At 43.7% G+C, this 14,205-nt stretch overlaps 2 protein-coding genes across 5 annotated transcripts; one reads left to right on the top strand and one right to left on the bottom strand.

Annotated features, from left to right (window-relative positions):
* Window positions 1-176: 176 nt before the first annotated feature.
* On the top strand, window positions 177-2,541 carry exosc8 (exosome component 8). The gene is made up of 11 exons (XM_076031735.1): window positions 177-267; window positions 378-414; window positions 514-577; window positions 669-742; window positions 829-874; window positions 999-1,104; window positions 1,208-1,253; window positions 1,353-1,449; window positions 1,547-1,667; window positions 1,747-1,853; window positions 2,309-2,541. The coding sequence occupies exons 1-11, from the start codon at window positions 251-253 to the stop codon at window positions 2,425-2,427; spliced, it is 834 nt and encodes a 277-aa protein (XP_075887850.1). The 5' UTR covers window positions 177-250; the 3' UTR covers window positions 2,428-2,541.
* Window positions 2,542-2,639: 98 nt separating this feature from the next.
* supt20 (SPT20 homolog, SAGA complex component) lies at window positions 2,640-13,271 on the bottom strand. 4 transcript variants are annotated; one of them, XM_076031721.1, is made up of 24 exons: window positions 13,115-13,271; window positions 12,524-12,616; window positions 12,307-12,342; window positions 11,981-12,106; window positions 11,458-11,584; window positions 11,252-11,355; window positions 11,045-11,161; window positions 10,901-10,954; window positions 10,577-10,716; window positions 10,253-10,409; window positions 10,000-10,056; window positions 9,803-9,880; window positions 9,151-9,320; window positions 9,000-9,032; window positions 8,773-8,884; window positions 8,440-8,545; window positions 7,650-7,805; window positions 6,938-7,250; window positions 6,719-6,831; window positions 6,552-6,607; window positions 5,992-6,099; window positions 5,411-5,501; window positions 4,653-4,741; window positions 2,640-3,454 (listed from the first exon to the last, which is right to left on the bottom strand). In XM_076031721.1, the coding sequence occupies exons 2-24, from the start codon at window positions 12,524-12,526 to the stop codon at window positions 3,308-3,310; spliced, it is 2,493 nt and encodes an 830-aa protein (XP_075887836.1). In that variant the 5' UTR covers window positions 12,527-12,616; window positions 13,115-13,271; the 3' UTR covers window positions 2,640-3,307. The 4 variants fall into 4 exon arrangements, with proteins under 4 accessions (XP_075887836.1, XP_075887834.1, XP_075887837.1 ...); XM_076031719.1 differs by having other exon boundaries at window positions 6,719-6,834; window positions 13,115-13,270; XM_076031722.1 differs by lacking the exon at window positions 12,307-12,342 and having other exon boundaries at window positions 6,719-6,834.
* Between the last annotated feature and the right edge of the window lie 934 nt (window positions 13,272-14,205).

Genomic DNA, 14,205 nt, shown 5'->3' with positions numbered 1-14,205 from the left:
GGATTGAAAGACCCCTTGCATCCCACAGAGTTAGCTACCGTACCAAAACCAACGTGATCGTCTAAAATGCAAATATGACATAAAACAACTACTTCTCTTATCACATATCACATCAAAGTTACATTTTATAAACACGAAATCTATTAATTAGAACTTAGGTTGCTGCATGTAGGAAAGTAACAGATTGAACTTTTCCTTCTGTAGGCTACCGTAGTACGTCATCCAAACCCACGTGGTTAATCAAAACATCATGGCGGCTGGCTACAAGTAAGATTCTCCATATCTATAATAATTATACGAAAAATAGAGTATTTCTGATATTTGTACTGTGTATAAACTAAACATTGGTTAATCTCAGTTCGACGTATATTTTTCAGGACGGCTGAGCCACTGGAGTATCACAGGAGCTTCCTGGTTAGTGATCAAAATGCAGATCAGATGTCCATTCAGACGTCGCCAGAGTCAATGAGTTATGATAGATATATATGATTTTTCTTTCCCTTTCCCCCCCAGAAAGAAAATTGTCGACCCGATGGACGGGAGCTGTCAGAATTCAGAATAACGACACTTAACATAGGTGAGACTCAGAAACAGTTTGTGTATATATATATAAAATTGTTTAATTTAGAGTCAACACAAGAGGAGTTCACACCTGTCTTTCCGCTTAGGATCCATTTCAACAGCAGACGGCTCAGCGCTGGTGAAGCTCGGAAATACCACGGTTATCTGCGGGATTAAAGCTGTAAATGACCTCAGGTTATATCTTAAATCTATGTGTTTCAATGAGTCTGCGTCAGTGATGGATTGGCTGTGTTTCTGCACCTGCAGGAGCTGACGAACCCAACAGTGGAGACACCAGGGAAAGGTTACGTTGGTAAGAAAATGTTTTATACCAAATCACTAAGCTTGTAGAAAATACTTGGGTGCTACCTTCTAGGCAACATTCATACAGTCATTAAACAAACACTGACTGTTGATCTCTGTCCTCCTTTGCTAAGTGCCCAATGTGGACCTGCCTCCACTGTGTTCCTCCCGCTTCCGGCCTGGCCCACCCGGAGAACAGGCACAGGCTGCCAGTCAGTTCATTGCTGATGTCATCGAAAGGTGCGAGAATTTATTTGTATTATTATTGTTTTATTTAATACTCTCTAAAGGTGTTTGTTCTCCCCTTTGGCCTCTTTTAACCTTCAGGTCATTTGTGTTGCAGCTCTGAAATGATCCAAACAGAGGACTTGTGCATCGAGAGAGGAAAGGTAACACAAAAGTATACGTTACACAATCATGAATTGTAAATTATTTTGCATGTACACTGATTTTATGCTGTAACCACTGGCCCTGATTATTGTTTGCAGTTGTGCTGGGTGCTCTATTGTGACATTTTGTGTCTCGACTATGATGGAAACCTGCTGGATGCTTGTGTCACTTCCCTCTTGGCTGCCCTGAAGAACAGTACGTGCTGTCAAACCCTCTGCTAAGAGTGCCCTTATTCATACACATTAAAAAAATAAATAAAATAAAATTCTCATAATGCCCCTGCTCTCAACAGCTCAACTCCCAGAAGTCACCATCAATGCAGAGACGTGCGCACCCGTTGTGAATATAGATAAAAGACGAGGGCTGAAAATCCACAAGCATCCTGTTGCTGCATCTTTTTGCATCTTTGATGGGTGAGTTAGTGACCTTCAGGCTTTGTCCAGGATAAAACCATGTCCAGTGTTTTATAATTGTCATGGACTCTCCCTGTAGCTCCATACTGATCGTCGACCCCTCAGCAGAGGAGGAGAGTCTGTCCACGGCTCGGCTCACTGTGGTGACCGATGAGGGAGATCGACTGTGTGCTGTACACAAACCAGGTCAGAGGAGGTCTGCAGCTGCTTTGATATCAGTTTTGATACCACAGCAGAAAGTCAAAAGTTGTGATGTGCACTGCAGTGTTTTCAAAAGCCTCAAAAAGACACTGTAGTTTTCTAAAACCACTGCAGTGCAAGGCATCCATCACTTTTGCTCTACCATAAGGTCTGTGTACATGAACAAATTACAAAGGTGGATGGGCCAATAGAAACTGTAGATTCCCTGCTTTACTGTTGCTAAAAATCCCTACATTTGCTTTTACCTGTTTTTTGGAACCGTCATGTAGTCATGTGTCCCCAAGGTTACTTGTAACCAAGCTAATGTGGAATTGACAACACCATTAAACTCATGTCAGTTATTCCTTACCTGCCTTATTATCAACTAATGCAATTGAGCCGATTGTTGGGAAAATCAAAGCCACAACCTGTTATGTAAACAGTCTTTCCCTGTGACCCAGGTGGGACGTCACTGTCTGGAGAGAAGCTGCAGGACTGTGTGAACAGAGCAACACTGCGTCAAAGGGAGATCCAGAAACTAATTGTCAAAGTCTTAAATAGTGTGAAGCCGTCACAATAAAAATGCTGAGGCAACGCTTTTTTTTTTATCTAAAAGCTGTATTTTTCACTGTCAATATATATTCATTTTTTTTAATAACAATAAAACTGCTGACAAAGACTGCTTAAAAAATTATCTCTCAGTGTCCAGAAATGTCTCACAAGAATACGTTCATGGCTCATGAACTCATTAAAAGAAAATGCCTTTTTCAAAATGTGCTGTACAAAAGCAGATACACCATCTTGCATGTTGATCTCCACCCCCCGCCCCCTCCCGCTAGAGCCCTGTGCCGAGATGGCGAACAGAAGACAGCCTTCTGACTGACTGAGAGGTAGAGAGCTGCCCCCAGGCACTGCTCCAGGATCAGATTTGCATTCTCACATGTATTGGTGATGCTGAGTTTTTCTTCTTTTTTTTGGTGTCGTTTGAGCTCAGCTAGGATCTGTGCTTTAAGGGCAGTTTCTACTGGGGTGCCAACCAAGCAGAGGCAGGCTCATGTAAGGGATCCCTCTGCCAATACGCATCCAAGATCCACTCGGTCCACAGGGGCCCCTTGTATTGAAAAGTCTTCCTGAACAGGCGATGTGTCCCTACGAAAGTCCACTCACTTTTGTAGGGACCTTCTTCTTATTATTTCATTTCAAAAAAATATCAAGGTCCTCTTACTGTCAGGCTCCCTGTTTTTAAAAAAAGAAAAACCCCTCTCATCCTCTATGGCAAAGACAGTTTTGGTTCTCCGAAGACCTTGGACAACCGTTCCATACAAATTTGTCAGCTAGAAAAAGACACAGAAAGGACTTTTTTGCCTGCAGTCTCCACAGTGAGGCAGACAAAGAGCACAGTATGGATTGTTCACGTCCGTGTAGGGCTCAGGGGAGGGTCCATAGCGTGGTTTAGTCTTTCACGATTTGGGGAGCGGCTGTGGCATGCTCCTCTTCCTCTTACTTCTTGGTTGGCTGGCGGTATGTTGCTGTGGCACTCCCCCCTGAGGAGCCGCTGTTCCCATAGCCATTTGCTGCTGCTGCATTTGGTGCTGCAAGAATTGCAACTGTCGCAGTGCAGGAGAAGAAATGAAAGAAGAAGAAGAAAAACAACAAAAACAAAATTAGCAGAGGGGATCTTGATGCGTTGCTACAAGTGACATAAAGCAAATGTGGCATGTTAGTGAAGCTGAACTACAGCCTGGGACGGCGAACAAGAGGAGTGTGTAGACAAAACACTGAAGAGTGGTTAATGGGGTGCGGAGGAGGAGGAGGAGGGTAAGAAGAGGAGAGACTTGGGGCACTGAGGGGGGCGAGGCTGGACACAGTGAAGCAACACCTGGGGGCGCTCTGGAGTTTAAAAATAAGAAATTAAATAAACAAAAAACGATTGGCTGTGTTCTGCGCAGCAAAACATGCAGCACAGCAACCATGCTTCCTGCTCGGAGTAAGTCAGCAACTTCAACTGGGCATGGTCGACAACACCTTTGGATTCATGCTCGCAGTGGGGCAGCCTGCCGTCTCTGATCTGCCACAGTGCCATCAGTGACATTCAACAGTGTGCAGCACATTAAACTGGGAAACACTGTCGGGTAAGAGTGTTTTTGAAAGGTCATGCCTCCCGCTATCGACACGCTGTTAGTTGCTGCTGCAAGCTCGGCCTTGTGGACTGCTGCTAGTTTTGGGAAAGACTGAGATCTTTGAAAAAAAAACATAATGATAATAAAAAAAACAAAAAAACAAAACATGTCAACCCGACAGCACAGAAAAACATGTGACTGGTGTGGGTCTGCAAAAGAGCAACAGTGGACCTCCACAAAATAAAAATCAGACTAACGGCTAAATCAAGAATTTGTCTTTCATGGTTGGTTACACCAAAATCAAGTAAAAAGATTTGTTCCTATCTGCCTTGGGTATTTTTTTTCTACCTTAAACCAACAATGTGCTTTTTTTTGGGCTTTAAAGGTTCCACATTCTACACACTCTCAAATTGTTATTTTTCATCCTGGATTTCTGGAAAACTGCAGATTCAGCATTCAGCCTTAATTAACACAAACACAGCTTTAGTGTTACTTCATTTCTATTTGTTCTTTTGCCAGAAATGATTTGTAAAGTGAATACATACAGGGACCAAAATGTGCCACAGGCCAATAATTTGCAATAAAGCACACTTGCCTTTTGTATTTAGACATGGGACTTTACTTCAGCAATCTAGTTAAGTCCTACAATTGCATGTGTATATAAATGTTAAAGTTGCTGTATTACTTGGATCTGTGGCTGGTGCTGCTGGTGAAGCCTTGGAGAAGGCAGCGGGGGCCCAGACCCATCCAGCCCACAGCCCAACTGGGACAGCACTATTGGGGTAGGAAGGAGAGAGGGAGCCCCAGAGGAGGTGACCACACAAAGAAGGCAGGGTGGCGGGGGGAATGGAGTGAGGAGTGGAAGACAAATGCACAGACAGACAGACAGCAATGGGAAATCAGTGAGTTTTAAAAGGGAGGTTCGGAGGATTTGAAGTTTCAGTTGATGCAAAGCGACACACGAGAAAGGAGATGACATGACAGACACAACAAATAAACGGGACAAGCAGCAAGGCAGAGGGACCCAAAGGTGAAAGTGGACAAAGGTTGAAATGGAGAATAAGGCAGAGAGCAGGAAAGATTGAAAATGAGCAGAGTGAGAGAAAGTGCAAAAGGAAAAGAAGTAAAGGAGGGAGAGAGGAAGGGGAACAGAAAAGAATGCAGCAGGGAGGGGAAGTTGAGTCTCTCTCGTCATTTGTTACAAGCTCCACAGAGAGGAATAACAACTACAGAAAAATGACTGTGTTCAGTTACAGACCTAATGAACTCAGAAGACAAAACAAGATACATTAGTACTACTTAGTCCCATTGTGTCATGTTTGTTTTAGTAGTTTGAAGGACAGCACAAGGAGGTGTGTTTGGTGGAAACGTGTGTGTGTGTTGGTTAGGTGTGTGTGAGCCTGACTGTGTGAGTGTGTATGTGTGTGTATATGCGACACACACCTGCCGCCTGTGGAGACATGAAGCCTCCCACTCCCAGATTGATGACTGCTGTTTGCTGGTTTCCTAAACTCTGCTCAGACCCCTGGTCGCCCTGCAGAGAAGGTCCGAGGTAACACAGAGTTCACTCATTATGAGCTTATGAGGCGTCTTTGGCAAAGACTTGTTTTTACTTGTGTCAGCACTGCCTCTGCACGGCAGGACTGATTCTGGGCCTTGTCCCAATCAAAGCAACAAGAACATAGTTGTACAACTCAAACAAATTACAAAGTCAAGCTTTATTATAATTCATTGACTAATGATGGGGAGAATGCTGCTAATGTAAATGAGGCAGAGATGTTGTCACAAGGAGCATTCTGCCAGGTGCTTATTAATTCTCTGAGACCAAGTTTGCCAGGTTTTTAGTCCCTGTCAAACATGTGGAAGGTCCAACAAAGCATCAATTTTAGCAGGAGTAAAGAAGTACACTGAAATAGTTGTAATATAGGACCTTTAAGTATCAGTTTTTTTTTCTTCCTGAAAACACGTTTTACAGCCCGGAATAATCCTTCATAATTTTGCACCCATCCAGGTGCTTGTCTTACCGTCTCCCCCTGCTGTTGAGGACTGGAGGTGGCTGACTGACTTTGCTGTGGGGAGAACTGAGACAGCTGCTGCTGCTGCAGAGAGTTAAAGATGAGAGGACCAGGGATCTAAAGATGCGACAAAAGGACGCCAAACACACGCACAAAAAAAAAACACAAAAATCAAGGGAGAGACACGAGGGCAGGGGTCAGGATAAGAGACGGGTTGGAGAGAAGTCAGGCAGAGACCGGGAAAAAATGCACACGGGGACAAAAGCAGAGGGAAACGGGAGAGTTAACAACACAATCAAACAAAAATAAGGTAACAGGGCCGTTTACCACTACCGGAATATCAGATCTAGAACAATTTGCAAGAAGTTGATCACTGCATGCCTTATGCAGTGAAGTGGAGGAGTGAAGGGATGTGAGGAGAACTGTTGAGCTGTGCACTGACACACAGCTCATCGTTATTCCAGATGTAGAGACCCAAGGACCAGGAGTGGCAGTGTGTCAATCAGATACAGTAACAAGTGCATGCCGTCAACTAGCGGTGATGCAGGCTCACTGCTGCAGAGTCTTACCTGCAGGAGGTTCAATGGTCTCAGCCCAGCACTGTTGTTCAAGCCAAAAGGAGTTCCTGCAAAACAAATAGGCGTCACAATTAACATGACGATTAATGATCTGCATGCTACATGATTCTGCCATCAGAGGCATTTAGTCTCCAAGTGTCTTGGCAGTTTAGTCCTACCGGTCTGTGGCGCAGGCTGCATGGTGGACATCAGCCCTCCAGGTGGCAGGATTCCACTCAGGTTAAGACTTGGTCCCAGCATGGGGTTGGGACCGCTCATTAATGTCTGAGGACTGCTGCAAAAAAAAAAAAACCCAAACAAACAGGAAAAGATCATCATGAAAACAGCCAGAGACCAATGAGGGACTTTGTCGCTTATTGCATCACTTTTCCTCTTACCAGACTGAGCTGACCACGTTGATGAAATTGAGGCCTGCCGGGTTGGCCATGACCTGCGATGAGGTGGTTCCCGTGGTGATGGATGTGCCCATGGTGGGCAGAGGGATGGTCATGACGGGCAGTGGCTGGCTGAGGGCCAGCTGCTGCTGGGCAAAAGGCGTGAGGAGGGCAGGCTGCGACTGGCTCTGAACCATGGGGGGGTCCGAGGCGTTGGGGGTCACTGAGAGAGGCGCGGAGAGGGAGTCGGTAGGGTGTGGGGTCGAGCACGGCGTGTTGGTGGGCGTGGGCGTAGATGGCTTTGGGGTTCCTGATCCTGAAATGAAAGAGACAGCAGACGCATCCGTTAGGAAGAATCAAAAATTTTACAACAGCAGAGATTCAGATGCAAAAATTGATCTAAAAAAATAAATAATAGCAAATCTTTGGTCAAGCTGGATATTAGGTGATTTTCTTTTTTGAACATGTGTCTGCACTCATGACTGTGTTTAGTGTCTTCAGCTCTCAAAATATTTCCATGTAGCTTCTTCTTGTTTTTCTCCATTTAAAAAAAAAAATTTTTTAAATCTGGCCCTGAGTTGAGACTCATTTTTCATCATTTGCAGAGAGAACTCCACATCTGGAAAGCTTTGGACTTAAGAAAAACTCATGTCAGATGTTGCAGCGCAACTCAAGCTCACAACACTTGACAGATGGGAGTCTTCGGAGCACTCACTCTGTGAGGAGCCCTTCGGGGAGAGGGAGGCAGGCGAAAGCAGGCCGCTCTGACCCAGCTCCATGGAGTGCTTCCTGTTCAGAGACTGGCTTTTGGCAGGAGGGGGTGTAGGGCACTTGAGTAGACCACTGGTGGGTTGTGAACTATATGGATTACCTAGACAAGAGAGATGGCAGTTAAAACCTGAACAGTCTTTTACTGCGATAAAAAGAGAAAGACATGAAGATGTGGATGCACCACAGCGAGAATCTAAAAACCTTGTGATGACATAGAGTGCAATTTCAGTGTTAAGTGCTAAGTTAAGCTAAGTTAAGTGTGCGACCTCTCGACTGATAAGTTTGGTGTCTTCCACGTTTAAAAGCTCATCAAAAGGACATCAACTGACTTCTCATTTAATCCATCACAAGACTAAATAACTTTAGGAAGGGGTTATACTCTCCTGCCCTTATTTTAAGTGGACCAGTTTTATGCAAAACTGAATTACCACAAATTTGGTCTTTAAATTCTGCTTGCATGTGATGTGACAGGGACCCCCCCCAGCCATACAATAATCAAACGGTGCTCTCCCACAGGTTAAACTCTCGAACATAATCTACCTGATATGCGCGTGCTGCTAGACTTGATGAAGCTATGCTGCCTTAAAACAGTTCGGACGGGTTTTTTCTGCCATGCAAGATTCTGTAATGCTGTTTTTCCAGCTGCATGTCTTGACTGCTTTGATCAAGTTTCAGTCCTTTACCAACAGGTGTAAGGTGTACATTTTCTGCTGCATTCAGCGCACTAGACATACCTGAGGAGCTGCTGCCTGATCCTGAAGGCATTTTGATAGGAGGGGGGCGGTGCTTCACCCCTTTTCCCAAAACAGACGACTGGACCAGTGGAGAAATACCGTCACCCTGCGCAGGACAAATGTGATTCTCTCAGATCTCAAATCAAAAGCGAGACAGAACATTTTAACTCATTTTTTTCTGGCTGAGAGCACTTTGTTGAAAGTCAATGAAAAAATGACTTGGGCAAACAAATCACAGCGCTGACTGACGCAGTCCTCCATGTTGGCTGAACAAAGTGCAATCACCTCCTCACCTCCTCAACTGGACTCACTCATGGCTGAGGCAGGACTCACCTCATCTTTACTGGGGGACAGGGGCCCCTGTCCAACGCTGCCTGAGTTGTGGGACATCTTGACCTGACACTTTACATCTTTCTCGTACACACCTTTGTACTGATTAAGAAACCTTTAAACAGACACAACACACACATTAAACATGCACTTTCACGCAGCCGTATCCTAAAGCGTCTAAGTGTCTGGGCTTTACTGGGATGTCGGCTGAAATGAATATGGCATTTCACCTGTCTGCGTCTATCTTCGAGCCAATGAGGAAGCTGCGAAAAGGGGAACAAACAGACAAAGTTCAGCATATTAAGAATTTCAGAATGTTGCTCTTGGTTACTGAGCGAAACTGCCGTCAACACCCCAAAAACACACAAACGCAGTACTTACGGAGGGTGTATGAGTTTCAGGTCAGAGTTTTCCTCTTCAGCTTTTTGCTCTTTAGCACAGTAGATCTTCCCGTACACCAGTGGGTCTCCCATTGACTGGAAGATAGACACTTTGGTCCGTTGGGATTGGCCCCCAACCTCACACTCAAATGTGTAGTCATTTACAACTTCCTGTGTGAACAAGGTGGACAGGAGAAAAAAGATTATGGGAGTAAATAGAAGAACTTAGCAAACTATTAATCATGTATGTATAATATATTAATGGAGGGAGACTGGAACTACAAGTCTTAAGTGCTGAGTTGCAGGAAACAGGACTTCTTTCTTGGATGATGATAGACGTATCTTTCAACCAAAAAAATAACCCCAAAAAAAACAACCAAAAAAAAAAAACAACAACACCTGTCCAACACAGAAAAGCTTTTGTGGTTCCTGTCCAGAGCACTTTGGCCTTTTGTTCCTCAGAACAAAAGATCATGTGTTTGATTTAGAAATATTCCACATTGCTGCATTCTTATGGTGCAGGAGGACCACAGAATTTCATTTTGTTTTTTATCCAAACTATTGCACAATAACACACAATCGCCCCTTGTTTATTACCAGCAGCCGTCATCAATCTATATTCCTGTGACTGTTACTGGCTCAGTTACACTTACCTCTGCAGGCCAGATTACAGTGGTGGGCTGAGAGTCCTCCAACTGCAGGGATTTCTCAACCACAGCATATTTTTCCACCTAATTCAACACATAACCAAATCAATTTGGTGCATTCCAGACTTGAAAATTGGTAGGTTTTAAGTAGCTTCATTGAAGCGTGTAAATTATATGTTATAGTAAAGCACTTTGCTACTTACGTCGATTTCCTTTGGTACAGTTAGTTGGCAGTTGCTCTGCTTCCATGTGTCCACACACTGCAAATGATGGGCATTGCAAGAACGGAGAAACAGCAGCAGAGAAAACAAAAATGTAGGCTGAGTTCCAGTTTTAATTCATAGTGATTTGCATCGAGTTAAAGACACAGATGGATGAAGCTACAGAAAATTGGCAAACTCGTATTGACTCCCCCACATATAAAGAAAACAGACTGTGGGTATGTAGACCACTCACATTTCCCATCTTTGAGATCTTCAGGTCTACAACAGGAGTGGATTTCCGCTCCTTCCTCTTCTGCAGGTAGTCGTACAGTCGTAACTGCGGTGGCATAGGCAGATGGGACAGCTCCTGCTGCCGGTTCAGTGCAGCTCTTGAATACCTTTTGAAACAGCTATTGTACCAAAGACAACAAATGGTAGGCCTTTAAAGTGATTTTGTCTCACTGGCCATTTATCATTTTAAAATGTGCCATTTCAAACAAAAAAAAAACAACAATAGTTTTTCTTATTGATTTCCCCCAAAACAGGATGCATGAGATGAGTGATTTCACTCCTGTACCGTTTCATGGGGCGAGTGTTCATTTTCTGCCGGTTGTAGAGGAGACGATTGGCTGTGCACGTGACAGAAATAGAGGGGTCCAGGCACAGAGGTTCAGATATGGCCAGAAGCAACTGACTCTCCAGCTGTAACTTATCATCCTAAAGCAGAGAACAAAGAGGTCATAAAACCGGAGCGAAGCCGTTCGCTAAGACAATTTAAAGCATGGAATAAACAGTAACTCAAAGGGATAATCATTGTCCTTTTTAAAATAAAATAGCAAGTCAGTCAACAAGACAATCAAATTATTTGATTGCAAGTGTGAAGCTAAACACGCCACTTTACCTGTGTCCACTTGTGGTGGTCACTGGTCATGGCATGAACATCGGACACCAGAGTCTGAAAGGCAAAAAAAAAAGAAGAAAATTGTTCATGTTTGTCTGCTGTCCCATTAGTAATTGTTTTACACATCCTGTCCTGTTAGCTCACCTGCATGGTTGGCCGCAACAAGATGTGTCTGCTCTGGTAAGTGGGCATCTTGGTATTACCCGACTGCCTGTAGTCTCTCACTTCTACTATTACACAGCCACAGTGGAAGATGTTTACCTGGGACATAAGACACAAATTAGACATGCTAATATAACGATGGCAGAGAACTGTCACTTCATGAAATGTGTTTGAAATATGCAAGCAAACCTGTGATTTCTCCAACAGATCCACCAGAATAGGAGGCAATTCCTCTGCATCTAGATATTCCAGCAGTTCCTTTTCTTCATATGGCAGACGAATGGTTTCAGAATCTAGAAAACAAACCCATGGATTGATAAGACTGCTAAGAAAATGGCAACAAATGACCACAAAGAACACGACTGGGACGCATCATTTTAGCCGTCTTCTCTTACCTGATCCATTTTTGCCCCTGAGCATTAAAGAGTAGCCTTCATTCCCAGGGTACAGGTTGACCACCAGACATGATAATGACTCCTGAGACACCAGCTTCTCCAGTAGATTCACATTCCTCCTCAAGTTCTAGAAAGCAACAGCGTCAGCATTAAATACAAAAGAGCTAAATCACTTTTAACAGGAACTAAAGTGAGGTAACAATCCATGTCAAAACTGTGCATTTGTTGTTTCCTATTCTCCCCTAAATCACCGTTATCAGTCATTGTTTTGTGGTGTAAAGTATACAACACAACACAGGGGATGGTGGTGGAAAATAACGTAATCAATGTGTGCCTTTGTTACACTGTAAAAAAAATAAAAAGGAAGACTTTACACTTCTTCATTCAATATACACTTGACAAACTTGCAACTGAACAATGTCATTTAGTCAGAAGTGCATATCCTGTGCATCATCTCCACTGCTCTTTGCAGAACAACCTCATTATCCATTAATAAGCTTGTGTCACATTGCATCATACAGACCTTTAACTCTGGCTCTTTCTCACATTCCTCTATGTACAGCTCATAGAGCTTCTGATACAAACTCTTCCTTCCGCCAGATGAAATTCTTCTCTTGGCTGGTCGTTGTCGAGCACTTTCAACAATGTACTGCAAAAAAGAACAACAAGCGGCACTAAGCAACACATGCACGCATCTTGGACTGAATGCAAAGTTAAAGAAGTGCATGTAGTGCACAAAACAAGCGCACATGGGTAAAAAAAAAAAAAAAAGAAAGAAAAAAAGGTCATTCATCTATTCTCTATTACTAGCAACATGCAACTCCAACAGACTGAACGAGAGCTCTTTACCTCGGCTCGATCCAATGCATATTCCAAAATGTGTTGCTTTGTGGAGGAAGAGTGACATAAACAGAGATCAGACCCCACAATGAAATCCCAGATGGGTGATCACCAAAGCAAGGTGTGCGGTTTATTGAAAATGATTTGTGGGTGGACAGTGTCTGGGTAACAAAGTAAAACTGCAGAATGTCTAGTCAATGTGCAAGGGGAAAGGGAGGAAACTTACCATTGTGGTCCACCGTCAGCTTCAAGGCGAGTGACGGTAGATGCTGTCCTTTCTGCCCCACTCCGTCACCTTCTTATAGTGACCATTCACGACCTGCACATCAATAGAGCAGACCAATTGCTCGCATCACGGCCAAACAAGCGCTGAGGATGCATAAACAAACACCACGAAGGCTCCGTGCGGCTCGCAGCTGATAAGATAAACACCGGTGCTAAAACAACCAGGATGATGCCGGGCACCAACAGCAAAATATACTGACGAGCGACAGTTTCAACCAACTTGTTTCCCTCAGTTCAGGATGTACCACGAAAACAATTCAAAGTCCAACATTTCCAACTGCAGACAAAATACAGTAGCCCGGGCTTGGTTGTTGAGACCGGCTCGCTGTGAGCCCAGTCAAGAGAGTGGCTCAATAGCAACAAGCTCGTTGGTGTCTGCCTGCCTGACCGTTGGGGCTAATATGGCTAGAATTAGCATGCTAGCTCGTTCCCATTGGCCAAGCTTAACTTACTAGCCGCGCTAATGATGTCACGTCGTCTGAAAGGCAAACCGACAACGCGACAATGATGTCTCCTAGCCGGATGGACTTGCCTTCTGGGTTGCATAGCGGCCGACTGTAGCTCCAATGCGAGAAAACGAAATGAAATTGAAACATCAGTATGTCCATTGAAAAAAAGTCGGAGCAGCAGCCATTTTCTTCCAGTGTGACAACAACAGCTAAACTTCCGGTTTGGCCGGCGGTGGGCGGAGCCACACGGTGCCTAAATTACAACGGAAGTAATTTAGCCTGTGCACTCTACTCCTCTAACCTAAAATATCAAACCCTCGTTCAGTCTTTTCTTCTTCTTCTTCTTTTGCTGTCTGAAGGTTATCTGTCGTGTACACTTGAATTGTTGAGTGTTGGCGCCAACTTCTTACTTTATACCATGAAAACGTTTCATCTGTCGTTCAAAAATGATTTTTTTTCTTTCCAGTTCCCAAAACGTGCCATCGGGAGTGCCAGGACCCTTTGCAGGTGGAACATTTGGAGTGAGAGTTTCCCCAACCTAGTGCAAGTTGTTTTGTTATGTTGATGGAGTTCCTATATTTATCTATATTTATGTTACTCACCACAGCCCATGTATGAGCCTAGCGGTTCGAATTGGATGAAAGATGAAATCAAGTAATAAAGTAATATAACCAAGAAAGTGAGGTCCATGGTTTGGAAAAAAAACAAAACTAAAAATGCTGGAATCCTTGGTTTTCTAGCAGTGCAGATAAACATTTATTTATCTATTTTTTTAATTTTATTTAAACCGTCTATTAGTAATGTTTGCATTATCATTGCCTTGAGTATGAGCCCACATACCCCGGGCACGTTGAGAGCCCACGATTGTACAGTAGGGGGCAGAACAGGACAGCAAATTTTCATTTCAGTTTTTCGTCTCTATATTCAAGTATAGATGAAACATTTTAAACATACATGAGAACCTGGAACAATGAACCTACAGAGAGTTTCAAAGTAATTTTGAATGAGGAACAATCTCTGTGTACAGTGTGTATGACACTTGAAACTACAGTAAGAACTAAGAGAGAGATCAGCGACAACAAAACACAATGTACAAAATCACATCATTGCTTCGTAAATGTTAAACTTTGACAGAGAAGCTACTGAAATGTACAGACTTCAGTACTGACGTCAG

Source organism: Nelusetta ayraudi, unplaced genomic scaffold (genome assembly GCF_046127955.1).
Source record: "Nelusetta ayraudi isolate G7.1 ecotype Tasmania unplaced genomic scaffold, CSIRO-AGI_Nayr_v1 ptg000033l, whole genome shotgun sequence".
NCBI classification, from domain to species: Eukaryota; Metazoa; Chordata; class Actinopteri; order Tetraodontiformes; family Monacanthidae; genus Nelusetta; species Nelusetta ayraudi.
This window is presented reverse-complemented; position numbering and strand designations above follow the sequence as displayed.

What these genes read in the sequence shown, in the direction of transcription:
- exosc8 (XM_076031735.1), top strand. An exon ending in TTATCTGCGGGATTAAAGCT is followed by an intron (nt 743 to 828) that starts GTAAATGACCTC and finishes CTGCACCTGCAG; the next exon opens with GAGCTGACGAACCCAACAGT. An exon ending in ATTGCTGATGTCATCGAAAG is followed by an intron (nt 1,105 to 1,207) that starts GTGCGAGAATTT and finishes TTTGTGTTGCAG; the next exon opens with CTCTGAAATGATCCAAACAG.
- supt20 (XM_076031719.1), bottom strand. An exon ending in GACCATTGAACCTCCTGCAG is followed by an intron (nt 6,100 to 6,551) that starts GTAAGACTCTGC and finishes TCGCATCTTTAG; the next exon opens with ATCCCTGGTCCTCTCATCTT. An exon ending in CATGTCTCCACAGGCGGCAG is followed by an intron (nt 4,742 to 5,410) that starts GTGTGTGTCGCA and finishes CTACCCCAATAG; the next exon opens with TGCTGTCCCAGTTGGGCTGT.